This window comes from Perca fluviatilis, chromosome 8 (assembly GCF_010015445.1).
Source record: "Perca fluviatilis chromosome 8, GENO_Pfluv_1.0, whole genome shotgun sequence".
NCBI lineage: Eukaryota > Metazoa > Chordata > Actinopteri > Perciformes > Percidae > Perca > Perca fluviatilis.
In genome coordinates, this window is record NC_053119.1 from 37,766,677 (window position 1) to 37,794,495 (window position 27,819).

The 27,819-nt window shown below is 41.5% G+C and overlaps 2 protein-coding genes across 4 annotated transcripts in view; one reads left to right on the plus strand and one right to left on the minus strand.

The window, feature by feature from the left end:
• Window positions 1–1,375, minus strand: part of mlycd (malonyl-CoA decarboxylase) — a 16,479-nt gene extending 15,104 nt beyond the window's left edge. The window contains exon 1 of the mRNA XM_039809866.1: window positions 778–1,375. Coding sequence (XP_039665800.1) covers window positions 778–1,320 — 543 coding nt within the window. The 5' untranslated portion in view covers window positions 1,321–1,375. The remainder of the gene's footprint in view (window positions 1–777) is intronic.
• Window positions 1,376–2,407: 1,032 nt separating this feature from the next.
• The window catches only part of zgc:173742 (DNA topoisomerase I, mitochondrial), a 41,015-nt gene continuing 15,603 nt past the window's right edge, over window positions 2,408–27,819 (plus strand). The window contains exons 1-14 of one of the 3 annotated variants that reach the window (XM_039808253.1): window positions 2,408–2,684; window positions 3,752–3,892; window positions 5,709–5,763; window positions 7,279–7,325; window positions 9,135–9,251; window positions 10,539–10,626; window positions 10,741–10,868; window positions 11,022–11,137; window positions 12,497–12,618; window positions 14,878–15,000; window positions 15,986–16,173; window positions 21,948–22,092; window positions 23,577–23,720; window positions 24,261–24,446. In XM_039808253.1, the coding sequence (XP_039664187.1) occupies window positions 3,777–3,892; window positions 5,709–5,763; window positions 7,279–7,325; window positions 9,135–9,251; window positions 10,539–10,626; window positions 10,741–10,868; window positions 11,022–11,137; window positions 12,497–12,618; window positions 14,878–15,000; window positions 15,986–16,173; window positions 21,948–22,092; window positions 23,577–23,720; window positions 24,261–24,446 (1,575 nt within the window). In that variant the 5' untranslated portion in view covers window positions 2,408–2,684; window positions 3,752–3,776. Of the gene's footprint in view, window positions 2,685–3,166; window positions 3,444–3,751; window positions 3,893–5,708; window positions 5,764–7,278; window positions 7,326–9,134; window positions 9,252–10,538; window positions 10,627–10,740; window positions 10,869–11,021; window positions 11,138–12,496; window positions 12,619–14,877; window positions 15,001–15,985; window positions 16,174–21,947; window positions 22,093–23,576; window positions 23,721–24,260; window positions 24,447–27,819 lie in introns of those variants that run through there. The other 2 variants (XM_039808251.1, XM_039808252.1) reach the window with 2 other exon arrangements.

The following is a 27,819-nucleotide window of genomic DNA, read 5'->3' on the forward strand; positions in this document are numbered from 1 at the left end:
TAGAAAGGGTAGCTTTTCTAAAAATAAGTTGCCAAAAAATGTGCTGTTAAGGGGGCAAAGAGCATGGGGACTATGTCTGTGTGATGAAACCTTTTAGGTCCCCCCACCCCCCACCCCCAACTGCCTCTCCTTTCAATTTGTTTTTCACGTTGTCTTAAAAAATAAATAAATCATTCAACATATTCATTACATGCCTGATTCATCAGCTCTTTCAACTTGTTGCTGCAGCTGAGTAGCTCTTGCCTCTTCATGTGTTAGAATGAAATATTATTATAGGGTCTATGTAAACACAAGGGTGTTCGAGGAACAGTGGCAGCTTTAAACACTACTCTATCGTGATCTGTCCAGCCAAGATGAGCAGAAAATATAAAGGAAGCCTTGAAATTGAGCTTAACAGTGCTTTGCAAAAAAGAAAGCTTAGTCTCATCTATTCGCAAAATGCCCTAAAGCTACCAGGAAGTTTTAAAAAAAGTAGTTTCTCTAGTTTGGCTGGTAAGGAAGGTAAACTGGGGAAAGGGTCATCGCACTTGAGCTGTGAGGAAATGTGAGCCATGTGATTGAAACTAGGAGTGCAGTGTGCGCCTCAGTGTGGGGTTGAGTTGTGTAAGCACTGCAGCTATACTGAGCCTATTGCTAATGGTGTTACAATAAACCACATACAGTCTATAAAAATCTTTCAGGTTCAGCTGCTCAAGCAAAGGTGCCAAAACGCCTAAACGCGAACGGCATTGCTTGACTCATGCGAGCACCCGTAGAAAATGTAAACAAGCCATTTACCCTGATGTGCGGGCTCTCGCTAGCTTTGGATGAGATTATTTCAAGAACGTCGGCTCGAAGATCCACCAGAAACTTCACTCCCCCCTCGACCCTGCTTATATGATTCAGCAACTGTTTATAACGTGGAGTCAAGCCGTACCGCAGCCTGTCTTCAACCTGCAAAACGGTCGCCACATCTCGCAGCTGAGTGTCCAGCAGCCTCAAAGCGAGCTCCGAAACGCTTTTGTGGTCGACTCCGAAGTCTTGGGACAGCTTCGCCAGGAAGCCGAGTTTGTCTTCCTTCTCGAGACTGCCGTAGAAGTGCATGAAGTCCAAGCTGTTCGATTCGGGAGGAGGGGGGGACTTGTCTCTCGTTTCGTATGTGGGCAAAGGTGCAACGACCCTCGCCAGTATCTCCTCCATGCCCGTGACACCACGAATTGGACTCGAGTACCAACGCCAACCGCTGACGTCCGAGGCCTCCAGAGCCGCTTTGAGGACAGTCCACTGTCGCCAGCACCTCACACTGCTTCGAAAAGCCCGGATCGCAGGGTGGGATATCATCGCCAAGAGGGAGCTCAGCTGTCTGTTTTGGGACTCGCAACCAGTGAACACACAGAAAGGAACCGTTTCCGGGTCTCTTAAAGAGACAGTACCAAATAGTACAGCTGTCATGGCAACAAGTCAGAAGGAGACAGCGCTGTGGAGATGGGTCTGATAGGTCATAAAAGTGCCTAGAAAGGGATTTTCGTTCCACAACTTTTAAAACAGGTTTTTGCATAGGCAACATCCTTTGTGTTAAAGGTCCCGTGACATGGTGCTCTTTGGATGCTTTTAAATAGGCCTTAGTGGTCCCCTAATACTGTATCTGAAGTCTCTTTTATATAGGCCTTAGTGGTCCCCTAATACTGTATCTGAAGTCTCTTTTATATAGGCCTTAGTGGTCCCCTAATACTGTATCTGAAGTTTCTTTTATATAGACCTTAGTGGTCCCCTAATACTGTATCTGAAGTCTCTTTTGCATAGGCCTTAGTGGTAAAAAAAAAAAGTCCCCTAATACTGTATCTGAAGTCTCTTTTATATAGGCCTTTAGTGGTCCCCTAATACTGTATCTGAAGTCTATTATTAAAAATTTTTTAAAAAAAAAAGTTGTATATTTATAAATTTTTAATAAAAATAAGGGGGGTAAAAATATGAATTTTTTTTATAAAAATAGTGGGGGGCCAAAAAAAATAAAGAAGTTTTTTTTAAAAAGGCCTTTGTGGTCCCCTAATACTGTATCTGATGTCTCTTTTATATAGGCCTTAGTGGTCCCCTAATACTTTATCTGAAGTCTTTTTCCCGAAATTCAGCCTTGGTGCAGAATTACAGCCACTAGAGCCAGTCCCACAATGAGCTTTTCCTTAGTATGTACCATTTCTGGGGAAGCCATGATGTCTCTCTCTCATGGGTGGGCCAAATTCTCTGGGTGGGCAAAGCAGAGAAAGGGGAGGTAACCTTTCTCCTTATGACCTCATAAGGAGCAAGATTCCAGATCGGCCCATCTGAGCTTTCATTTTCTCAAAGGCAGAGCAGGATACCCAGGGCTCGGTTTACACCTATCACCATTTCTAGCCACTGGGGGACCATAGGCAGGCTGGGGGAACGCATATTAATGTTAAAAAACCTCATCAAGTGAAATTATCATGCCATGGGACCTTTAAAAAGTTATCTGCAAAAAAACCTCAATTGTTTGTGCACAATCCATAAATGTCAGTAGGCCTACTATTGCCTACAGTAGGCTATAAATTAATCCATTTTATTTCTATGGTTTAACCCATAGACAATGGTGACTGCGGCGTGGATACATACCATGCATTGTTGTTTCTGTCTACAGCACTTTTCCACAATGTCAAAGCCTCCTCCTCTATTTGAATCCATCATCCAAGGTAAAAAAACACCAAGCATTTGTCCTGTCGGTGATAATGTTTGATTAAGAAGAACATATAAATACTTGGGATATATTAATTATAGGCTACTCAATCATGTCATCAACTGCATTTTTTTTTTTTTTTACGATAGCGGTATGACAATATTAAAACAGTCTCTGTAAGGTGCAAGGCCCTTTTTATTTTTTTATATGTCAATGTTTAATTTTTTTGTTAAGGGAAGTTAAAATTAATAAATAATTGTATTGCTAATAGGCTAATTTAAAAGCCTAAGTCAGTCATTATTTTTTACAGTCTAGGCTCTAGATCAGGGGTCATCAAATACATTTTTCCAAGGGCCAGAATTTTTTAAGCCGGACTTTCATATAAAGAAAATAAAATGTATTTATACCTAATACGCCTATTCTTGTTGGATGTTTTCACTTTCTAACTGAATTAATGCTATATTAGATGATCCATTGCCATGCTCCTGTGAAGACAGGTGACAGAATCAGACGGGTCACAGATTACGATGTAACACCGATTACGCCACCCAACCGCACCCAACCTGGCAACTCGCGAAACTTCCTCAGCCAATCAGAATTCAGCTGGAATTGACGCGTGCTCAGCTCATGGGCTCAGCTCAACGCTAGCAAAAAGTCAGGCTAGATACCGCTGTGTCCATTAAGTGAACTGAACCGCCTAAAAAGTTTGTATTTTTTTCACGAAATATAGCCCAGTATTTGTCGGCTTTGCAAGTAGTGAGCGTCGTCCTCTAACGTAAGATTTTCACTAGCCATGCAATGCTCAGCTATCGAGGAATAAGAGATATTTGCTTTTAGCTAGCTAGCTAACTATTACCCTAACGTTAAAGTTAACGTATTTTATTTTTCTGCCAGCTTTGCCTAACGTTAGCTAACAGTTAGCTAGCTAATTGGCTAACTTGGAAAAGCCAAACATTTCCAGGGCGGTCATAATTTAACGGTCAAAATAACGTTTTATTGTGAACCCTGATTTTTATTTATTTTTTCTTTCCCAGCAGTAAGTGTATTTGCTTCCAACCGTGTAATGTTCACTGTTCTCTACAGAGGTAGCTAACGTTACATGTGAGAGATGGGAAGAGAGAAGGACGCTAAAGGAGAAGGGAAGGCCAAGCACAAAGCAAAGAAACTGAAAAAGCTGAGTGATTCTGAAAGCGCTGGTCCCGGGGGAGATACGATCAAGTACAGGTGAGTCTTGTGTGTAACGTTAACGTTAAGGACGTAAAGATGGATAGATAAATTGTTTGCTGACAGACACAGTTTAGCTAGCACTTAATTATTATTCCATCAAATGCCGTTATAAAATAAGTTAGCTGTTACCCTGTGATAGTTGTCAAGTTAGAGCAGCTCTCTAATAATATATGTATGTGACCTGACTGCAGCACATCCAACATCTGTTCAGCATCAGCTTAGCCCACACATCAAAGCTGCTTTTTTTGCATGGATCCTGCAGGTAGCATTTCCTTTCATGTTGTTGGAATGTGGAGACAAATTAATTTGGATAAAAAGACAAATTCTTGCAATGGTGATACATCAGATGAGAGTGAGAGGCATATGGCACTCTTTGTGTGTGTGTGCTACTAATGGACACACAAGTGTTACGGAGAGAATGCTACGCTGGCTGAGCTGTCGAGCAGGCTGGTGGCATTTGAGCATGCTTTAATTTCACCGAGTACAGTGGGTGGGTACTTCATCTTCATATGAATACATTAATTTACCGTGATATCTGATGCGTTTATTACCATGCATATGTGAGCAGACAAATGAATGTGGAGTGATCTGTCATTGGCTTGTGTAATTGATGAGAGCAGGGAGATGAATAGACACCTGGAAGCGCTACTGGCAGTCGAGCAGGCAGCTTTCTTTGACAGCTAGCCTCGTGTTATTTCATGGCACACTGACGGAATTACTGATTAAGGTTCAGTTTATCCTCATCAGCTACAAGACTCATGGAACAATTTTTCCTGAGCATGAAAGGGCCTCTTGCTTTAAATGTTGTACTGTCTTAGTCTGATGTTCACAATTGAGGATTTCAAACATATAGGGGTGGTGGGAAAAATATATATATATATTTTTTGGCGATGATTTTTAAAATTGATTCTTTTGCCTAGAATAGATCTTTTGTGTGTGTGTGTGTATATGTGTGTGTGTGTGTGTGTGTGTGTGTATATATATATATATATATATATATATATATAAATAAATACATTTATTATTATTATTATTTAACCAATGATTCACCTAAATATTTTCTGTTTATACGATACCGCTACATCATATCCGTTTCCAGCACAACCAAAAATGCAGATATTACATGTTATGTTCTTCTTCTGACTGACATGTGATGTGCATTCTTCTTAGAAAACAATTAGTTTTTAGAAATGTATCATGATATATTGTCTCTAGAAGTGTATCGTTCAACTTTTGTTTTTTTAAAGAAAGAAAAGAAAATCGCAATACTCCGTACTATTGAATCGCAATACTTCTACAATCACAATATATGAAAATTGCAATACAAATCGAATTGGCACCCATGTATCGTAAAATAATTTGAATCGGGAAAGAAGCATATCGTCCCAGCCCTACATACGTAGATGGGGAATAATTGATGCTCAATTTTATGTAACATCATCCCAGCCCTGAAGGGTGAAAATGTCAAACAGCAAAGAAAACTGTTCAGAGCTGTAGGGGAATCCTCTGAGATACTGCTTGTCTTGTTGGGGGGCATTTTATAGCGTTGTCTGACTAGAATGATACTAACCAGGCAAAGGCACGAATCAAACATCAGCCCAATATGCTCTCACGTTAAGCCTGAATTTGATAAAAGTGCTGCTCAAACTGTCTCTTAGACATGTCACGTCATAGTCAAATAAAAAGCAGCTTTCTCCTCACAGTTTTGCAATATTTCTCTATCTGCTCATGTGTTACAAATACTGCATCGCTTACAAGCCTTTTTCTTTCCCTCTCCTTTTCCTCTGTCCCATTATGACATCCTGATGAGCAGTGTAAAGTCAACAACATCTACAGAGAAAACGGATAATGGAAAGTCTCGTAAGAAGGTAAATCACAAATGTTGTTCTTCTCTCAATGCTGCACAGCTATCCTGGCATCGTCAGACTAATTCGCAAATGCAAATCAGTCTTGAACCTCTCAGTTTCCATGGGCGTTATCAACGGTGCAGACCAAAATGACTCGGCACGCAATTGATACAACCAACCAGAGCAACGGAACGGCGTATCTCTGACTGACACATGCGAGTTTGGGCGGTGCTTGGTCCGTTTTGAAGCAGGAAAAAAAATGGCGGCCATGTCACAAACTCTCAAATTACAGCTAAATGGTACACTAAAAAGTGTTTCTGAAAACATTTCAGGTGAGAAATATGCAATACTATAACATCATCTTGATTCGTATTTGAACAGCATGTTCAGTCGTCTAAAAACCGCCCCATGTGAGATTTACCGCTGGGTTTGGCCCGTCCAGGTTCTGGACATCTGGAAATCTGTTTGAATGTGGCTAAAATCTGACCAGCTGTCCTATTTAGTCTGAGGCCAATTTAGAACCTCTCAATGGAAATTCGGTGTCATCTTGATCACAGGAAGGATTGTGACAGTCATGCGAGTCCATCCGTAACTCGTGATCAGTCTGAAATTAGCAGCAGGGTGAAGATTCCAGCCCCAGTTACCCAGTGACCCCAGCTCAGACTGTCGCAGCTGCAGTACGTGCAGCAGCTTGTCCTACTAGGTTACCTCTGTGCTATTATTTTAGGGCATTATCTTATTCAATATATGCATCCTTTTGCATGACTCTTTGCGGAGAAACTCAGATTTACAGATCTGTCGATTAAATCAACTAATCGATTAGTCGATACAATCGAACGAGTGTTAGTCGACCTAAGAAATTCTTCAATCGAACACCGCCCTAGAATATTCACATGTATACCAATACCCGGAGCAGTTGAAGTAATCATCTTACTCTTATCTTTAATTATTCCAGCCTCTGACCAAGAGCCTCAGATAAAGGACTTTGCATGACATGTTTTGTATTTTTTATTTCAGCACTGTATCAGAATACTTTAATGATCCCCTCAGGGAAATTATTTAGTTGCAGTTGCTCCCGGTCAAATTCAAGGTAAAATAAGAGTACGAAAATAGCAAATCAATAAGTGTATAAAGTAAAATAGCTACTGCAAGAAATAAATAAAAAAAGGTTAAGTAGAAGTAAAGGGAGATTAGGTTACAAATAAGTTAGGGTTAAAAAGATTGTTTCAAATGGATTGTAGAAATTCTATTGTAGTGCAGTGTCAACAGAAAGCACAGTGTCAACATGAATACAGTACAAACCTGAATAAGTACATTGGTGAATAATAAGTAGCAGCAGCGAATAAATAGCACATTTTGCACATGTAGCTTATACATTATTGCACCAAATAATTATTGTACACAATTGTCCAAGAATATTGAGATGTGATGTGGATTTTGTTTGTATAAGCACAAAGACGGTTACTGTGCCATCTGTGTGCATGTTCTTGCATTGCAGTTATGCTGTGTTGAACTCAATGTGTGTCCTGCCCTCAGGTCAAGACCCCTAAGACTGAAACCTTGGAGTCAGCCAGCAGTCCCAGGTAGGGATGAAGCTATCATACCAGTAGACCGTATCTAATTAAAGGCTGTGATAATAAACTGACAAGCTACCACGGAGCCATAGTACCAGAAATCGTATTTTTGTCCTTTTTTTTTTTTTTTTTTCTTCTTTCTTTCCTTCTCCCCGCTGAGGTGATGGAAATTAATTCTTGTGTTTTGATGTTTAAGGGCCCTGGTCAGAAGCCATTCTCATTTTGTACAATGTGCTAAGCTGTCTCACAGAAAATTAATTTTACTCTGCACTGAAGACAAATATCTGTGGCTTGTCAGGAAAGTAATAAATGACAACGCGTGGTTTGAGTAGTTGGATGCTCAGCGGGGTGTCGCCGGGACGGCAGACGCTGGCCGAAGGCCTGCTGTGTCAAATCTGTCTCACAGCAGTGTTTCTACAAGGTTGTTAATGGATTGTTTCCCAGACGTGGACTTAACCCAAACCAATGTGACGAGAGACATTTCAAAGGAGATGTCAGTTGGAAAAACTATTTTGCTAAATTCTGGCTTTTAATGTTCCCCTTAAGGGTTTTTTTTCCTCCGGAAAGACTGAGGTGGCAACCGTGTTAGTCGAGTGGGTTTCACGCAGGGAGGAAAGTTAGGGGCTCGCAGCAGAGTTGGGGAAGAAACCTAAAGCTATTAGAACCACACACCGTAAATGTCAATGGACGCAGTGACCCACCCTCCTTTTGTGTAGCTTTCTATGGATTTTGCTCAGTGGTGCAGTATACCAAAAAAACATGACCATTTCTACGCACGCTCTTTTTGTTTCCCTCTCTCCACATTGAGCAGTTGAACTGAACAGCATGGCAACAGCACACACTTAAGCAAAGTGAGAACAAAAAGAGAACAGGGAGGAAGTTAAACAAAGGCGTCTCCCATATGTGTAATTTGTAGTGAAAATAGAGCCTAAGTAGTTTGCCTACTGTGAAGGATGCGAGCATGTTACATTTGTCAGCATGAATATGATTGGGACACATTGTGACACCTACAGGCAGGCAGTGGGGTTTCTCCATTCACATGTCATATAAATCCCTTTGTCCCTGATGGGAACAGTCAACTAAGCCTTCAGCAAAGGGAACCTGTCGGAAACCAATTTAGTCAGTGTGGCTGTATTTGGCCCGTATTCAGCCGTACACGCTGTAAAAGATGATGTTAAAAACGTGGAGCATTTCCCTACTCACCAATTCCTCACTCTGCAGGGAAATCCAAGCTTCCACTTGTGTAATTTTTCTTTTTTGATTTTCTAGGCTGTAACCATGTCATTATCATTGCGGTTTTGTTAATGTTGCTTGATTACCATAATTATGTGTGATTTCTTGTGGTCAGTGTGTCATCATTTTGTGCTTAAGGATTTTCTTTCTCACTCCGTATTACGCAGGGTAACGTTGTCCTAATTCTGTAGCCAGCGGTGGCACGCTGCAGTGAGAGGGAGCCATTAAGCTTTTATTTTCTCTTATTAGCCTGTTGAGTACGGGCTAATTCAAAATGTCAGACAAAAATAAGAAAATAAACAGAATGACATCTTAGAAATCCGTACAACAATATTAAAGAAAGGAGGATCCCAATGGGGTCAAATGTGCAGAGTTTTAGAGGGGTAAACAGTAACTTATTTCACTCTGAACTAAACTTTAAAGCTACAGTCTCCCATGTGCTGTGTTTTATAAATATGAAAAGAATTGTTACTTCATACAGACTATAAAGCAAACTTTGATTAAAAAAAAGCAACCATTAACAATATTAAGATGACAAATTCATTCAACCTTATAGGACTGTCCTGCCTTCTTTTTGTGATCTAGAGAGTCTGTGGAACAGGAGCCAGAGGATAATGACTTTACTGCAAACAAAGGGTTGAAAAGGAAAAGAATTAAGGATGAGCCCATGGAAGGCCCTTCAAACTCCACTGCTAAACCTACGTAAGCCTGGCCAGGTCTTTGAGCTGTGGATTGCCCTGAAATGAAAGTATTTTGTACATGAAGGCTTTTCCTAATATTAGACTATGGTTCTATTTCGTATAGGCTTCGCCCTCTAAGAGCTGTTGCTATTGGGTTTATCCCTCACACATGCGCAGTTGTGAAGATTTCTTCCGCGCCCTTGTGCCCTGCACGGGCCTCTCTTACGTCCGCAGTTACTGTATATTACAGCTGCGAGACCAGAGATCTGCTCCCTATTTTTCTTCAGCGACACAAGCAGATTGAAGACAAGCGGATCGACGGACCGGCTACATCCTGCCACCAGATCTCCACTCGAGCCGCGAGGCGTGCCTCGGCCCCGTTCGCCGGGCTGGCCAGCCGCCAGCAGTTCTGCGCCCGCTTACCGACAGAGGAACTGAAGCGACAGCCGATGGCAGCCGAGCGGACAGTCTGGTAAGGTAAGGATACCGCCAGCGGCGACACCCAGACATCCCAGAAGGGTACCTCTTTGGCAGGCAAGAGTCCGCTGACCTGGATCCCTCCAGAGATGGTTCTCTAGCCAGCACTGCCAGCGCTCTCCCTCCTCCCCGTTGGGAGAACAGGAGCTTGAAACAGAAGAGTATTACAGAGCCCCGCCACTGCGTCTATCTCCGTCCCAGAAGGGGAGCACCGCATCAGCATCTCCATGATTCACTTGATCTTATCCGCACTTAACGGCGTGTGATGCGCTATTAGATCTGTAGCCATTGTCTCCATCCTCCTGCACCAGAGTGCCCATGAGGAATGTGCTTTGCATTAATTCATGATGATTTTTATCTTAATTATGGAGCACCTTCAGAATCCATGCAGCAGGGCCTCACAACGTTAAGCAGGCCAGTCATGGCGATAGCCTATCAGGTTTTAAAGCAAACAATATAATTTTGTTACGTAATAAAACATGTACAGTGTGATGAGGAGGAGCTAGTCTGTGCTATCTGCTTGTGGATTTTGGTGTCACAGGTGGCATTGAATACATCAGCTTCACCCTTAACCTAATAGCAACAGCTCTTAGAGGGCGAAGCGTATACAAAATGGAACGATACGATAGTTACGTATTGTAACTCCATATTCCATGAGAATAGGCATAGCCTGCTAAGATCCAGGCTAAGATCCTGCTTCACTAACATTGGCTGAAGAAAAATGCTGATGTTAATAGTTGTGTATGAATTTTTAAATTTGTTAGTTCATAAATGTTCCTACAGTTCTTTCTGTATGCTATTAGTATTCTGTCTGTCTCCTGGGTAACTGCAGCTCAAAGAAGAAAAATAAGCGACATGGGCAGGAAGAAGAAAGTGACAGAGAAGCTCAAAAAAAGAAGTCAAAGAAAAGAACAGAAAAGGTAAACCTCTGTCTTCCCGAGGTAATCTGTCTCCATCAATAATACTCCTGCTATATGAAGTGTGGAAATGTGGTTCACAGTGGGATGTTTGAATTCAAGTTCTCCTCTGCACAGACGGTAAAGAAAGAGGAAGGAGAGCATCCAGTCTCGAAAAAACCTAAGAGGACAAAAGAGGAGATTCAGGAGGCAAGACTTGTGAAGATCAAAAAGAAAGAGGAGGAGGAGCAGAGTCGCTGGAGATGGTTAGGAAATGCTGCTCTTTTCATCTTGATTGACCTGGACACACACACACACACACACACACACACACACACACAACATGGTAAAAACGGAGAGCGGCAGTTTTCACTTTGTCAAATGCATTCTCATTTCTTCATCGTCTTGCTTTCTGTCAGGTGGGAGGAAGAGAAGTATGAAGATGGGGTGAAATGGAAGTTCCTGGAACACAAGGGACCCTTCTTCCCTCCTGAGTACCAGCCTCTGCCAGACAACGTTAACTTCTACTACAGTGGTCAGTTGAGCATGGAAGTGAAATCTGTCAGAAAGGGTGATTGGAACAGGGTTGAAAGGGTTTCACACACTCACCATGTTTTCACTGTAATTTGAAATAATATTGCTACCTCTCAGGTGCCAGACCATTGACAGTCAATTCATACATTTGAAGCACCGCACAGTAACATCACTTTTTAATAGTTTTCTGGGATTCATTTTTTTTTCTTCCTTTTTCTTCATGTTATCTTGTGCTTTAAATCGGCATAAAAGCAGCAAAAGGAAAAAAATAAGATGGAAAACAGTAAAAATGACACAAAAGTGCGATTTAAAATCCAGTAAACATAAAGAATAACGGGCAACCGTACAATACACAAACTTACATGCATACATGTGAATTTGTAAAACACTGAGTGCAATACTTGTGTGCTAGGGATGCTAATTTAGACCGATTTTATTATGATGTGGGGTCTATGAATGGCTTCCAAGAGAGACTGTCTGAAAATGTGTGCTGTTAGCCCCATATTTAACGGTTATCGTGTCTCCCTATATGCTGGCCCGGCTTAGTTGTGTAGAAGAGGAGTCATCGGCCAGCAGGACAGTATTAACGTGATCGACGCAACAGCAGGCTGTTTGAAGTTCGATTAAAAAGTCTTGTTAAAGTGTTAAATTGCAGGGCTCTCCCTCCACAGCCATAAGACATCTGCCCTGTTGTACACATTTGAAAATCAGACTGGCAAATTATACTCTTAACAAACAAAAAAAACTCGTAGAAATGCTTTCAAATCGTGCTGGAATTATGTAGATTCTCAAAGTTTCTTAATCATAGAAATTAAAACCAGAACGCAAGGTCAGATTTAGAGAAACTGTGGACAACGTTGCGTATTAAACAAGATGTGTTGGAATTGGGCAGATATATGGATGAAAGTTAACAGGCATACACAATCACAAGACACACACATGCACAGTTAACAGCACAACGCTAAAGGTGTACTGGGTCAAACACTGATTGGTGACTGTGATTGGTTTGCTTTGTTAAGCAGTCAAGCCACAACAGTGTCCTATAGGGAGTTGGTTTGATCTGTCAGTTCCTGTGCTTGCATGTACTTGTTTGTAGCTTAGTTGTTGGGCTGAATGTAGATCTTTGTCCTTGTCTCGGAGCCTACCTCCATACAGTACCTTTATGGATTAGTCCGACAGGACTCTAGAGGAGCTGAAGTGGGTGTTATAGCAAGGGGGATTTTGATCTAAGCTTTGGGTTTGATTTTAGTTTTTTGTAACATGTAAGTTATGACAGCGAGGCCTTAAAGTTAGGAACACCATGTCGTATTGTGCTGTTGAATACAATTAAAATGGCTTCCTTGTGTTTGTTTGTGTGCAGGTAAGAAGATGAAGCTGAGCCTGGCAGCTGAGGAGGTGGCGTTGTTCTTTGCCCAGATGTTGGACCACGAGTACACCACCAAGAAGGTGTTCCGGGAGAACTTCTTTAAAGATTGGAGGAAGGTAAAGCAAGCAAGCAAGAAAGAAAGAAAGTCCTAGATTTTGTCAGTTTTGTGTGGGGGGGGGAAAGCCTCCCCACAGACCCTGTTATTGTGTAATTAATGTTACTTTGTAAAACAGTCCAGACCAAGGTTACATAGCGCGGTACTTTTCTACACACAATAAGGAGAGCCTGGCTTCCCATAACAAACGTGGCCAGATTACGTCACATACACACATTGCCCACATGGCCACCTGTCTTAAAGGGGAAGGGTCGGCCGGTAACATTAATCATGAAAAAACGAGAACGGTGCAAGTTTTCCTTTTGTATTTAGCAGCAAAAAAGTTGTAGCAAATACATTGCATGTCGGCTGAAACAATGTATCGCGCAGCTCTAGGAAGGGCGTTCCACAGCGTCGGAGCCACCACTTCAAAGGCACGGTCACCTTTTTGTTTTTAGTAGAGTGCGAGGGACGACCAATGCGCCCTGGTCAGACGACCTAAGCGGCCTACTAGTCTCATAAGGATGGAGCAGGTCAGAGATGTACACAGGTGCCTGACTGTGTAAGGCTGTATATGTCAGAACAAGAACCTTAAAATGAATCCTGAACTTGATAGGAAGCCAATGTCAAGAGATAAGAGGGGAGTGATGTGAGTCGTCCTGATGGATCTGGGCAACAGCCAATGGGGAAACTCCAACTCGACAGACCAATGGTGTTACTTCATCACACACTCACTCAGTGACAGACTTGCACATTTATAGGGCCCGCTTTGCTGCTTACCAGCCAAAAATGAAATGAAGGGAATTTGACATGAAAACAAGCCCTTTTAAATTTTCAAAAACAGCTCTTCCCGTGCTTTACAACAGTGTTGTCAGATATCTGAATTGTGTTTTTAGTTCAGCAACATTTCCCTTGATGCTGCGACATCAATGACGACTGGGAGCTTTGTCGGCTGTAATTTCCTATTTATTAAAACTTTGACTGTCAAGCCAGGGGAATAATGTCAGCTCCAGGAACATTCTCTTGATAACATCCAGGTACAGTATTAGTTGTACATATTCCAGCTTTGTGTTGTAAACTGTAGCATAAATGCTTGTAAACTACAGGGTGTGCGTGTGACTGTGGCTGGTACCTGCACGCTGGTGTCTGTCAGGATGTCCTCTGTATAGAGAAAACACCGTGCCAAGCCCCAAGGCATATCATGCGGAATTAATTTTGCGCTGCTTAGTGCTCAATGCACTTGAAAATACGATTTGTGTGAAGGCATTGATATGCTAATCCATACAAGAAGCTCCCCTGCATATGAACAAATCCAATTAAACTGTTTTATTATAGCCGGAAAAAAAGTCTTCTCGCTTCACTGCCCTCAGTGCCCGCCCACTCTCGGGTGTCAGTCATGCTTAGACACGCAGACTGACTGCGTGCCCAAACAGTGTCAGAGTGTTTCGAGAGAGGTGTGTGTTCGTGCATGTGTGATGATCGAGCGGTATGTTTTTGCATCTCATCTCCAAGCTGGACTAGATCAATACTGCTCTGAAAAGCTTGATAGAGGAGTCATTCTCTTTATCCTTAATGGATGTCTTCAGGTTAGATGCCCTTTTGTTTGTCATATGATACGTCTTTCTTATACTGTGATCTATGTTGAGATCTCCTGCTCAATAAAACCCTTGCTCATTGATTATTGTTACGTTCTGCCGCTCAAGGCCAATATGACCGTAAGAATAGACTAGGGATTTTTGTTCTGGAATAGCTTTCTTGCCCGAGTTCATTTAAAAAGCCTCTCATGTCGTCGGGTGACATTTAAGCCCCAGACACTTTCCAAGATGAACCATAAAGCTGAATTGCTCGGTGTTGCTGCCCTGTTGGTGACCTCTTTGACGGGGTGACCCTGTGTGCAGTAACTTCAGAAAGTTGACCATTATAGTTGAAACTCAGCTTCTTTGCTGCTGCCTTCAGTGTACTGCTGCTATACTTAGGCTGCAACTAACAATCATTTTCATTATAGATTAACTTGGACCCGGCTTTGGGTAAGCGGTGGAAAATAGATGGATGTTTAATTGTTTAGTCTATAAAATGTCATAAAACAAATGCCCATCATATGATTGACTGAAAAGATTTATTGATGATTGGAATCGATGCTAAATAATTTTCTCGTATAACTAATTTTTTTATCACTAAAGGATATCTCTGTTTTTATGCATATAGAGGCTTACAAAAAATTCCATACTCAAGAAGGGATCACACTTCAGTGTGTAATGTGTGTGTGTTTGTGTGTGTTTAGGAAATGACCCATGAGGAGAGGTCACTGATTAAAGATCTTGACAAGTGTGACTTTGGAGAGATCCATGCCATGCATAAAGCCAAGGTGGAGGCCAGGAAAAACATGACCAAGGAGGAGAAACTGGTAGGGTTCAGGCATATTTTTTTTTTTTTCTGTGCATGCATATGTTGTTGTCTCCATAACTACTCTTCTTCTTCTTCTTGTGCCTGTCTAAAGAAGGTCAGCATGGATAATTTAGGTTCTGGATAATTATTATTTATTCAAGTTATTTGTTTTTGTTATGTGTTGCCTCCGGGCAGGGGCAGTGCTACTGTAGAAGGGGGGCCAGTCCATTGGGCTAGAGTGCTGTCAATCCGACAATTGTGATTTCCATTGAATCAGAGCAGGGTCACTTGCCTGTTCTGCCAATCTTGTCCAGCCCTTGTCAAAATTCTGATACCATGGAACTAGCACTGGAATTTTCTTTTTTTAAGTGGAAATGAATAATTAATGTGATGTGTGTTTTATTATCAGAATTACATTGTGGTGTTCTATCTAATATTTCCTATATTTCCACGCAGATTTTCTATGCTGTATTTTTATAAAATGCCCCCTCCCCCCTGACTGATTATTGGTCCCTCCCCTGTGCCACCCCACTTGAAATCCTGGAATCGCCCCTTCCTCCAGGATGCTGAGGCAGGCGATCCCTCTCACCTTGGTTGAATCTCTTCCCTCTGGCAGGAGGCTGCGGCTCCTTTTAGGACCAAAACCTCACGCCACAAAAACTCTTTTCTTCCCCTCTGCAGTCAGCCTTTTTAACAAGGCCCCGGACCCCCACTGACACTGACTTTTTATTCCGCCACCCGTAGACACAACACTTTGCATTAACCTACATCCTGGACTGTACTGCCCATTGCATGTATTTTTTGATTTCTGCACTTAATCCATTCATTTATTTTTTCTTATGTTAAACTGCTGTTTTGTATGTTTATTTGTTTATTTCATATTAATGTTCAATATGTGTGTTTATGTATGCACCAAGGCCAAGTCCTTGTAAGTACTTGGCAATAAACCTGATTCTGATTATTTTTTATTTTATTTTTATTTTTTTATTTCATTTTTGATGTAGGTTTTGAAAGAGGCCAACCAGAAGATAGTGGATGAGTTCGGCTACTGCCTGCTGGATCACCACAAAGAGCGCATCGGCAACTTTAAGATTGAGCCTCCCGGGCTGTTCCGGGGTAGAGGCGAGCATCCCAAACAGGGCATGCTGAAGAAAAGGATCCAACCAGAGGATGTCATCATCAACTGCAGCAGGTAAGAGTAGGCCAAAGGGAACACTGTCACACATACAGAAATGTGTGACAGCGTAGCGATGCATAAGTAAAGGCTGGTCGGACGAAAAGCAGGATTTACTAAAACTCCATCACCCTAGCCGCTAAAAGCCCAGTTGTCACACTGTTTCACTCTTGGTGTGACCTTCTAGCTGGGAGACCTCGATGCACAAAGTGTTTAGAAGCTGTCTGCCACAGGGAAATCATTTCAAAATGAACATCACCATTTATCTTACCATGCAACAACGCATTTCCATATTGACAGCTGCACAGGCAATGGTAATACACTGCTACAGATGGTGCACTGTTTGAATTTTTTTGACAAAATGAATGTTTTCACTAGGGAGCCTCAGAAATATGGTAAAGCAGTACATCACTGAGACATTATAGTTATACATCACGTATTCAATCTCAGTAGCCTGGTGTGCTGAGAAAGAGTTTGTACTTTAATTCATCTGACATAGACGGAGATTACAACTGAAGTATCCATTTCTGGTACTGGTGTCATAGATTTATGTTTAGAAGGCTTGGGCCTTTGTAGGATGCTGCAGCTTGTACTCCAATGCTGTGACTGCTGCTGCGAACCGGGTGAACGATAAACTACTTAAATAAGGAGTTGGCCTACACACTATGAAGAAAGGAAAAAAATCATCTTTTCACTATTACATTGCATTTTTCGGGTTCATACTTGTATTTTTTGTTTGTACTAGGACACTAGTTTACATGCTTTAATGTCAAAAAAATAAAATAAAAATGAGAAGAGAATGTATGAGAAGATCTGTTGGACAGCCTGTACAATTAATTGTCTCATAAATAATTGCAATTACAAATATAATTGTCATTTTTAGTTAAATTTAAAAATATGTATATTACTTTTTTAAACAAATTAAAGTTTTAAATGAATTCCAGCATATATCTTTTGGTTATATCAATTAGAGGTGCACGATATATCGGCCGCCGATATAATATCGGCCGATATGGTCATTTTTTTACACATCGGTATCGTTCCGATGTCAAAATAGGGCCGATGGATAGGGCCGATGTGAATCATTCCTGTGTATTTAACGTGTGTGTGAGAATTTAGATCTAAATCTGACCTGTGGAGGGCAGTAATACGCTTAACAGCGTCTATAGGCCTACTGCCGAAATCAGAAGAAGAAGCAGCAGCAGCAGCAACGAGTCTGGGGGCGGGGATGTTGGTTTTTGCCAGACGGAATCTGCCGGCGAAGTGGGACACTGGAAAATTTAGTAGACCACCGGCCCTCGGTGTGCGGGGGAGAGAAGAATGTTCGGAAATAAGAGGTTGCTGTGGCCTGCCGTACAGGTTAGTTTGACCAGCGGGCAGCAGCGGCGGCCGGAGAGGGCAGTGGCCGGAGCGGGCAGCAGTGGCGAACAACGGAGGGCAGTGGCCGGCGAAGCGGCAGCCACAGCGGCCGGTGCGGGAACAGCCACAGCGGCGGCGCGGCAGCGACCGCGCGAGGGGGCAGCCACAGCGGCGGAGCGGGCAGCCACAGCGGCGGAGGCGGGCAGCCACAGCGGCGGTGCGAGCACAACCAGCGGCAGTGCGGGACGCGCCCGGGCGGCAGGCCGGACGCGGCCACAGCGGCCGGAGGCGAGCACCACAGCGCGGTGGCGGGCAACACACGCCGGCGGTGCGGGCAGCCAGCGAACGGCCGTCGCGGGGCAGCAGCGGCGGCGCGTCGCGAAGCGGGTGGCGGCCGGCAGCGAACGGGACGAAAGCGGCCGCCGGGCAGCGGCCGGATCGGAGCGCGATCATGGGGGACATTCTGAGCGGTAAAACGCAAACGGGGGCTGGAGTATACCTAACCTAGCTAGGTGGAAAGCTAACGCTAGCCAGCCACCTGTTCCATCAATGCTGCTTGCAAGTGTCTGCTCATTAGACAAACTGGACTACATCCATCTTCAACTTCAGAGACTGCTGTTTTTCTTGTTGTGGAAACATGTCGCCGGGTAAGAGTGGAGATGGGCTGTGTCAACACGGGCTTTAATTAGCTGCTTGTATCCAAGCTAACTGCTGGGGGAGTTTGTGACTAGTAAATGCCGACCATTATACATTTCACGCAAATTTACAACTGTGTTTATAATCGGCTACATTTAGCTATTGCACACACACGTAAAAGTTCAGCTAAACCATACTAGCATTAGCGCTTGGTGGACTGTAAACACCTGTTTCGTATGTCGTTTTTATATTTTAAATGTGTAACCATTAGAGCCACGTTGAAATGTTGTTTCGGTATATGGTTGAAATGACAATAAAACACATTTGGGTTGAGTTGAATGCTGCCTCACTGTCGGTCTGTAAACGGTAGGCATGGCTTGGGAGTGGAGTCTAAGCAGCGAAGCAAGTGCATTCTGGGATTTGGTGTCTTTCATCCATATGAGCCAAAAACACATTTTCTGGCTTATCTCAGCCTAGAAGGCACCGATTTCTATAATTTTGAGGGTTAGGCCTAACCCTAAAGTACTTGGCAGTTACTGTACTTACAGTTCAGAAGACTGTGTCAGTGTCTGTTCAGTCCAGTTTGTTCTGACTCCATTTTCACATTTTACCTTTCTCAATACTTTTGGCTTTGGCCATTTAAGGCCTACTACTGTACTTTAAAGTTTTGAACTGTTGTACAATGTTCACAGAATACAGTGACTCAAGTGAGTTAGGGGTTTATTGTGAATACTCTTGGCTGGTTGGCTTATTCATAGTGTGAATTCAGGACACACTTGTATCCTTTTTAAAAATTTATTTTTATATAAATATTTATTTTTTCTTCTGAAAATCTGATGACAATCATATTTTGCGCACAGGTAAAGGTGCCCAATATCAGTAAAAACAATGCGTTTTGGTAAATAGTTCCTTATTTGATTATCATAAAAATGTGTTTTCTGTACAGAGATATCGACATCGGTAAATATCGGTATCTGCCATAAAAGCAATATTAATATCGGTTATCGGTATCGGCCACATTTTTCACATCGGTGCATCACTAATATCAATGTAATGGGACAGATGATGTAGGGCTGAAACGATTCCTCGAATAACTCAAATAATTTGATTACAAAAAATCCTCGAAGCAAAATTCTTTGCCTCGAAGCTTAGTTAAATCAATGTAATTAAGGTTGTACGGCTCACTGTGTTTCGGCACGGAGGATTATTACTAGCGCAAAGAGGTTGGCTCTTCTGTGGACACAAGACTTGATGGCCTATATTACAAATGAAGGAAGACGAAAATAGTGAGGGTGTAAGAAGAGACAGGCTAGCAAAACGACAGAAAGTTTGGGATCATTTTAAGATGCAAACATGCTGCTACATCATCTCAGTAGAAAACATCCAGTGTACACATCCATTCCACGGAGCGAACCCGACATAAGGTAGGCTAATTAACATTTGCTGCTCTCGTCCACCGCGCTGTTTTACACAACTAGCCTACAGCATGCTACTCTGCAAATAGCCATGTTTTACCAACAAGCTAAAACGAAAGCTGTTGGTTTATTAGTTTGCTACTAATATTTGGAAACTTAGCTGCTGCCGGAGACAAACCGGCTCCTCACCCCAGCATGGCCACTTAATATACACGTGAACGACGTCATCATGCCGATGATGTCTGCATTCTTTATTCTTTCTCCTCACTGTGTATTAGGCTTCTGAAAATGTGTCCCCCAGAACAGTGTAGTTGAATAGCCCTGCTGTAAGCTTTGTACCGTCACATTTACCCTCTGGTTAGTGAACCGCTCTTTTGCATATCCAGTGCAAAGAGCCAGGGCCAAGAAGGGGAAGGAGGTGAAAAATATTAACATTTGGGCCACCAAAAATGTGCTATTGTAATGTATTTTTTTTTTTTAAGGGTCTTGGAATTTGGCAATAAAATTATTTTTTTTAGTAAACCGCAATAAAAAATATTTACTATTGCGGTTTACTAAGTATTTCTTACTAAGTATTTCTTATCCGATTAATCGATGGAATAATTGGTAGAATACTTGATTACTAAAATAATGGATAGCTGCAGCCCTACGATGATGTAATAATACAAATACACAGCCTATGAAGTAAACCACGCCTCTTTATTATTATTATTATTATTATTATTATTATAAAAAAAAAAAATTCTAACCCTTGTCATTTTTGTTGCTATGAATGTGTATAGACCAAGGTGGTAAGCGAGCATCCGAAAAGCGTACCTCCTATGGGGAGGTTCATCACCTCCCGTTAGCATCCCATTGACTGCCATTCATTTTGACGTCACTTTGACAGTGAATGACTTTACATCTGAAGCGTTTAAAGACTCTGTTTGTCGATTGTTTATTTCTAAAGAAACACAACAATTTATAAAAGGCTCCATTACCTTGTATCTCACGTTATGGCTCCGTAGCAGCTGTTTTTATAAAAATAGGCTAACGATTGTGTCAAAACCAGGCAACTTTCTGTCGCATAGTAGAGAAATTACCGTATAGTCAGGAGAAGCTCGCAGGCAATCTTGGGGGACGTGGAGGCATACGGTCAAAATGACAAAATAATTAATCACAATACTTACCAAAAGTTGCTCCTGCTCCTAAGCTCATGGACAGCAAGATTGGGAATGATTGAGATTTCTCTCGGCACAGCTACTAGAAGACAACTTTCAGACAGGTTGCTCACGTCACATCTACGTCGTCAAGCTCAGTTTGAGGCTACGCAGTAACACTCAGCCATCACCGGAAAAGTGCTTCTAATAAACTTCACTGGTCTCCGTGGAGGTCTACGGCGTCGCTTTGTCCATTTCTTTAACTGTCTATGGTATAGACTCAAGTGCCAACAACTAACAATTTAAATAATAATAAAGATATATAGTCTGACCAATAATCACTTATATAATTACAATTTTACAAAACAGCCTTAAGACCTGAGCTAATGTTAGCAATTAATTGCAGTTAAACAAAATAACCGCAATTATGTAAAATAGACAATTATGCAATAATTGTTACAGGCCTAGCTGGAGCTACTGCAACATTAAATTGTGATGGAACGAAGCAGCACTTTTATCCGTCGAAAAATCGCAGATAAAGGCTTCTAAACCAAATACTACCCAATTGGACATGTTTCAACACTAATGTCACCAGAAATTAGGGAGAATTTAACAACACTGGCAGCCAAGATGACAGCTTTTACTGCTGTTAGCATGTTAGCACCGCAGTAGCTTAAAAAAAAAAAAAAACACTCCAGTCCTGCCTGGCTGGAGCAGATGACCAATCATAGAAGTCTGACTTAGAGTTGTGTACAGGGATTTATCTGCAATAAGTTTCGCTCATTATTTAAAGTTTTGGCCACGTTTAACATGAAAATCCGACATTATAACGTAGATATGACAGAAAATCATAACATGTCCACTTTAAAAATAAAACCTGAAAGTAGCGCAAGGAAACAATGCCTGTGGGTCTGTGGTTCACAATTGCCATGGGGTGCAACCTATGTCCGGTCTGAAAAAAAAAAATTAATTACAACATAACACTTTTCGATTATACAAATTATCAAAAATAGCATGATTACGTTGAAAAGCTATCCTCAATTATTTCTCAAACGTATACCATACCATGTAATATGCTACTTCAGTGCACAACAAACAAATAATACAGATGACCATTTAATATTGAGGAATTCACATTTTAGACCCCGCTGAGTATCCCTGTAACAATTTGGCCACAATTAAGCACATTGACCGGTCCAGCCATATACTAGGTTTCAACCTAGTCTTGTTTTTTCATTGACAGAGAATCCAGTGTCCCCATGCCGCCTGCTGGTCACCGCTGGAAAGAGGTTCGACATGACAACTCTGTGACATGGCTGGCCAGCTGGACTGAGAACATCCAGGGCGCCATTAAATACATCATGCTCAACGCCAACTCAAAACTCAAGGTAGCCTGCTAGTCTGCTGCAAACAGGCAAGAAATGCTCCTACATGTATATAAGACACATACATCACAAGCAGTACAGGGCTAAAAATGAAACCCTTTTTAATTTAAGCAGTTTATAGTTTTAGTTTGGGGACAGGCAGACACAGTCAGTGTTTGGTTGTGTGGCTTTACAAAACTCAAATTTGATTCAACACTTTTAACAGTTAATAAACTCACCCAACCTTCCTGCAAGCACCTGAATGCACCACCAGTCAAGTGTTGCATAGCAGCCTCTGTACTCAACTTCTTGCCTCTTAACAAAAGTGTAAGTTTGACAAAAATGACGGATGTCATGTTATTCACCACAATGGATTATGTATCTTACGTGTGGCAAGTTTTCCAGGTCCTTTCAGGCAGCGATCAGACAGAGCGCGGTTGCAAAGCGCAAGGCGTGCTGCCTTTTTTGTTTACGCCCCGATCAGATCAGTTGCATCTTTTTGTTATTCTTGCTAGGCAACAATCAAATCAAGGCCAAGGCCAGGCATTTTTTTGCTGATAAGTTAAATGATATTTAATGTGCGTTTTTTCCTTTCAAGTTGAAGTTTTTTCAACTTTATACATTCAGGGCACTCCTGCAACAAAACGTGAGGCACTCAGCAACGCAAAAGAAGCGAGAGTGAAGCGCTTCACTCTCTTTTAAAAACGGTTACAAAAACCTACCCCAGGGTGCTAAAATGCGCTCTGTCTGATCGGGGCACTAGTTGATTATTTTTTTTTTTTTCTTCATACCACACTGACATGAGTGGAGACCAGTCCCTGACTGAAAGCTAGAAAAACCCTCATTCATCAATTAAAAACGTATAATCTACCGTGGAAAATAGTTAATGGCCTGTCATCTCAAAAGCAGCTTGTTCCCTTATAGGTCCTGTTTAGGCTGTTGACCAGAACTTTGATTCTGATGTTAGATCTGTATAGTATAACTACAAGCACCAAGCATGCATTGTTGTTCTGGACTATACTGTTTCGGAGATTTTTATTTCAGTCCTAATATTTTATTGTTTCTAAAATATTAAAATCCCATTATGGTTTTGTTTGGAGAGTAAATGGGAAATGTGAGTTATGCATGTTGAAAGAGAAGTGTACGATGTCTTTTCATTCTTTTCTTTTTCTCATTTCCCTTTTGCTCTCCTCTATTTACTCACTCGTCCTTCTTTCCATCTTTCATGTGTAAAGGTTAAACTATTCCACCGTTAGTCTGCGTGCGTTCACCGATTGTGGGTTTAATTGTCTTGGTCCCAACTAAAATATATATAATATACTATTTTATATATATATATTAAAAAGTTATATAGTTGAGTGATATAACAGCCTGCATTCATGTCATGATTACCATTTTGAATAAAGTTTGTTGATAAGAGGCTTTTCAAACAAAATTCCTTCATGTTGTCATTTTCGCTTTGTCCACACCTCTCTTCCTCCATCGTTCCCTGCTTTCATCCTACAAAGGGAGAGAAGGACTGGGAGAAATACGAGGTTGCTCGGAAGCTGAAGTCATGCGTGGACGACATCCGCAACCAGTACAACCAGGATCTGAAATCTAAAGAGATGGGCACACGACAAAGAGCTGTGGCCCTCTACTTCATAGACAAGGTCTGGTTCTGTGCCACTGCTCGAAGGAAAAACTCAGTCTCCTGACATAAAGATGCAGCGTTTAGGATACCAAGTTTTACAATGTTTACACACCAATGCTCGAAATAAACTGCTGTAAATTTCACAGATTCTCCTTAGTGCTTAGGTTTGAAACAAAGAGCCTTTGGAAACATATTGGAAATCATTTCAATCAATCATTTCTGTTTTCTCACATAGCTGGATGCAAGATCTTTTGCAATGAGATAAATGGATTGTATGTAGCCATTTTCTTCCAGCGACCCCAAGCTAATTATCTTGGTCTGCATTGAGTGAAATGATAGATTGAGTGTGTGATTGTTTTTGGCTCATGCCAAAGGCTATTTAAATTCAGATTCTTTCTAGGTGTGTTTACTATGCAGCTCTTTGTTTCTATTTCATGTTGTGTGTATGTATTTAATAGTCTGATTGGCTCTGTGAATGGGCGGTACGGCGACGATGGTGCTTGGAGATTATGTGTGGCTTTGATGTGCATTCATCTCTGTGTCCTCTGACCCAAAAAAGCTGGCACTGAGGGCTGGTAATGAGAAGGAGGAGGGAGAGACGGCAGACACAGTTGGTTGCTGCTCGCTACGTGTGGAGCACATCACCCTCCATGAGAAACTGGAGGGCAACGAGTGTGTTGTGGAGTTCGACTTCCTGGGTAAAGACTCCATTCGCTACTACAACAAGGTCCCTGTCATCAGAAAGGTAAAGGAACAAAAAGCGCACAAAAGTACGCCCGCACTAGGGTTGGGTACTGATCGAACTACATCGGTACTACCGAGGACCAAGTCGCGATAAATCAAATGTTGCCACATTTCAGTACCTGAGAGCGCGATCCTCTCTACATTTTGACAGAGACCGGGGCTCGAAACTAAGTCACCTCGGCTGTTTGTTTAAAGGGATGGTTCGGAGTAATTTCACCCTAGGGTCCTTTGCAACATGACCTCAAGCCCACCCAGAAGCTTTTTTCCGCTACCGGCAGTAAAAGGAGTGCTTAGGGACAGTCTACAAACTACAACACCGAAAAGAGCTACAACAAAAATATTTATTAATTTAACTTATTTTTTTAAAGTAAGTGCTGTAATACAACTAGCAGGAGACAAGTTATAATTGATGTAAGTTTGGAGCCACTACCTTTTTTAATTATTGAATTAATACATATTTTTGTTTTTATCTCTTTTCGGTGTTGTAGTTTGTAGACGGTCCCTAAGCACTCGTCTTAATGCCGGTAGCGGTAGCAGCAGAGAGTAGAAGCCATAAGGAAAGTGTTATTTAGATAAACTCCTTGTGTACTTACAAACTTTCCAATGCCTCGTTTTGTACAGAACCTATTTGTACTAGTGTAGAAGTTTGGTACCATTCCGGGCATTATTAGTGGGGTCATTTACGAGCTACACCTTTGGTTCCATTAGCGCCTGCACTAAGCTATTCGACTGATAGCACTGACTCGACCAATGTTAGACCAAGGGAAAAAAGCTTCTGGGGGGGGGGGGGTGTTTGGCTCGAGGTCATGGTGTAAAGGACCCTAGGGTGAAATTACGCCGAACCATCCCTTTAAGTCACAGTGGGTCACGGCAGTGTCGGTAAAGCGGTTGCAAGTGTGGTTACACTTTTCATAACTCCACGCAGACATCGTTTGCTGCGATACAATATAATGACAAGGAGAAAGTGGTCGCCGTGCGGTTAACGCTTTCTCTGAGACAGACGGGCACAGCCTGTTCTCTCTGCCCTGGTAACAGACTGACAGGCTGTGGGTTGTAAGGCAAGGCAACTTTATTTTTATAGCACATTTCAGCACCAAGGCAATTCAAAGTGCTTTACATAAAACATTAAAAAGCAATTACAAGGAGATAGAAAATAAAAACATGCTTAAATAGAATAACATACAAATACAAGAAGTGCGGTTTAAGAAATTAATAATTGATTTAATTGGTTGCAGGGACGGGTTTGGGAGGGGTTGTATTTTTTGTGGTGTGTAAAATGTTCTAAATAAATAACAAAATGTTAATCTAGGTTTTGCCCTTAGGGTTTTGGCAGAAGTTCCTGCAGAGAAGGTCACTAGCATGCATATCGACAGAGCCTGAAGCAGAAAGGGAACTGAGAAATGTCCTCAGGGCAGGAACAGTTGTAGATTGGATTCCTGTGGCTGTCGTGCTCCAGTGTGTCTGTTAAAAACTGTTGATCTGCTCGAGTCTGCTTCTTTTTAGATTACATGTTCATGCCGGTGAATTCTTAACCCACTAACTGAGGTAACTTGGAGTTGGTCTGTGCATCTAAGCATCATGACGCTGTTTGTATATTTTGGTCAAGCTTATACTACATAAGCGGTACTTAATAGTACAACAGGAATCATCATTTTTTCCCCCTTGTATAAGAAGTTCACTGTCGCAGCATTTATGCCACAATTGCTGGTAAAACGTCAAATCTTAGAATACAGTGTAATCCTTTTCTTTTATCATTTTCTTTCCTTGTTTTATAGCGTTACATAATTTTACATTGATGGTCAGACAAAAAAGCAATTTTAGGGCAAAGGTTTGGCTGACTTAACTTGTGATAAGCATTGTCTTTATTTCTGGCATTTTATAAAATGAATGATCGAGAAAATTAGCAGTAATGGATAATACAAATGATCAATTGTTGCAGTCCAAACTTAATTTTCACTCATGACAACAGAATACTTAGTTTTCGTTTAGGAACCGGTACCGGTATGGAAAGATGACCAAAAATACGAAACCCAAAATATAACTATATGGAAAGATAATTTGTGTGGCATGATCCGTGGTGTGTGATTATTTACAGAGCAAGGAAGTCATTTAAAACGTTAACACTGACTAAATCTTGTGATCGGTTTGTCAGTTCAAGTACCATGCTCAATAGACTGTACTGTACAATTGTAATTATAGCTTGTACAAAAACTTCCCTTTTGGCGTGTGTGTGTGTGTGTGTGTGTGTGTGTGTGTGTGTGTGTGTGTGTGTGTGTGTGTGTGTGTGTGTGTGTGTGTGTGTGTGTGTGTGAGTGAGTGAGGAGTGAGATGGAAAAATAAATGTTAACACCTGATAGCCAAAGTGTTTTTTTTCATGGCAGAATGTATAATTATTCAAATGAGCGCATTCAAAAGCAACACATTAGCTAGAATTAATTAGTCCCTTGCATATATTAGCATCCTCAATTCCCAGGGAAATCAGTGAGATTGCTGCTAAATGTCACATGGAATCAAATGGAACAGGGATGGTAGGAAGAAATTCCCATTGTCAAGCTTCTGGAGGGGATTGAAATAATTTAATCTAATATTTGGGCTTATATGTTTGGCTTATATGCAGTTTGCCGCTTCTGCATGAATTCAGCATGCAGAGAACATCCAGTAGGGCACAACCGGGGATGCATACAACAATGGCAATGAAGTGGAGCCACTCTATGCGTGATGTGGACTGCCCAATACTGTATGTCCCATGTATAATTAAATGGGAAGTCCTATCATTGTTTCTCAGCAGAAAGGAGTAGCAGCTATGATGGTTAATAACAAGCCATTGCTCATGTGCCTTTCCCAACCCTCGATGCCTAGGCAGTGATGTCTATCTGTCTATTGTTTAAAAACAAGTCCCTACTTATTTCTCAATGTGTAAACTAGTTAGAACCCTGAGTTACTTAATCAAATAGCCCGGGAGTGTGGGGACACTTGCAGACACGTAAATGTATTGTGTTGGCTACGTTCAACTTGCTGGGCATTAATTTATTCTAAATTGGTATTTCCATTAATACACACACACAGACATGACCACATCACTAAACCAATTAGGGCAAGCTCACTTTGGTGTCTCTGCTCCTCTAATATATATATATATATATATATATATATATATATATATATATATATATATACATACATACATACATACATATAAACATACATACATATATACATACATACATACATACATACATACATACATACATACATACATATACATACATAGATACATTCGCTAATTTGTGTAGAAATGTTGTTCCCCCTGGCAAAACAATTCAGTTTTTTTGCCAAGGGGAACAACATTGCCACACAAATTAGCCAGTGAATAT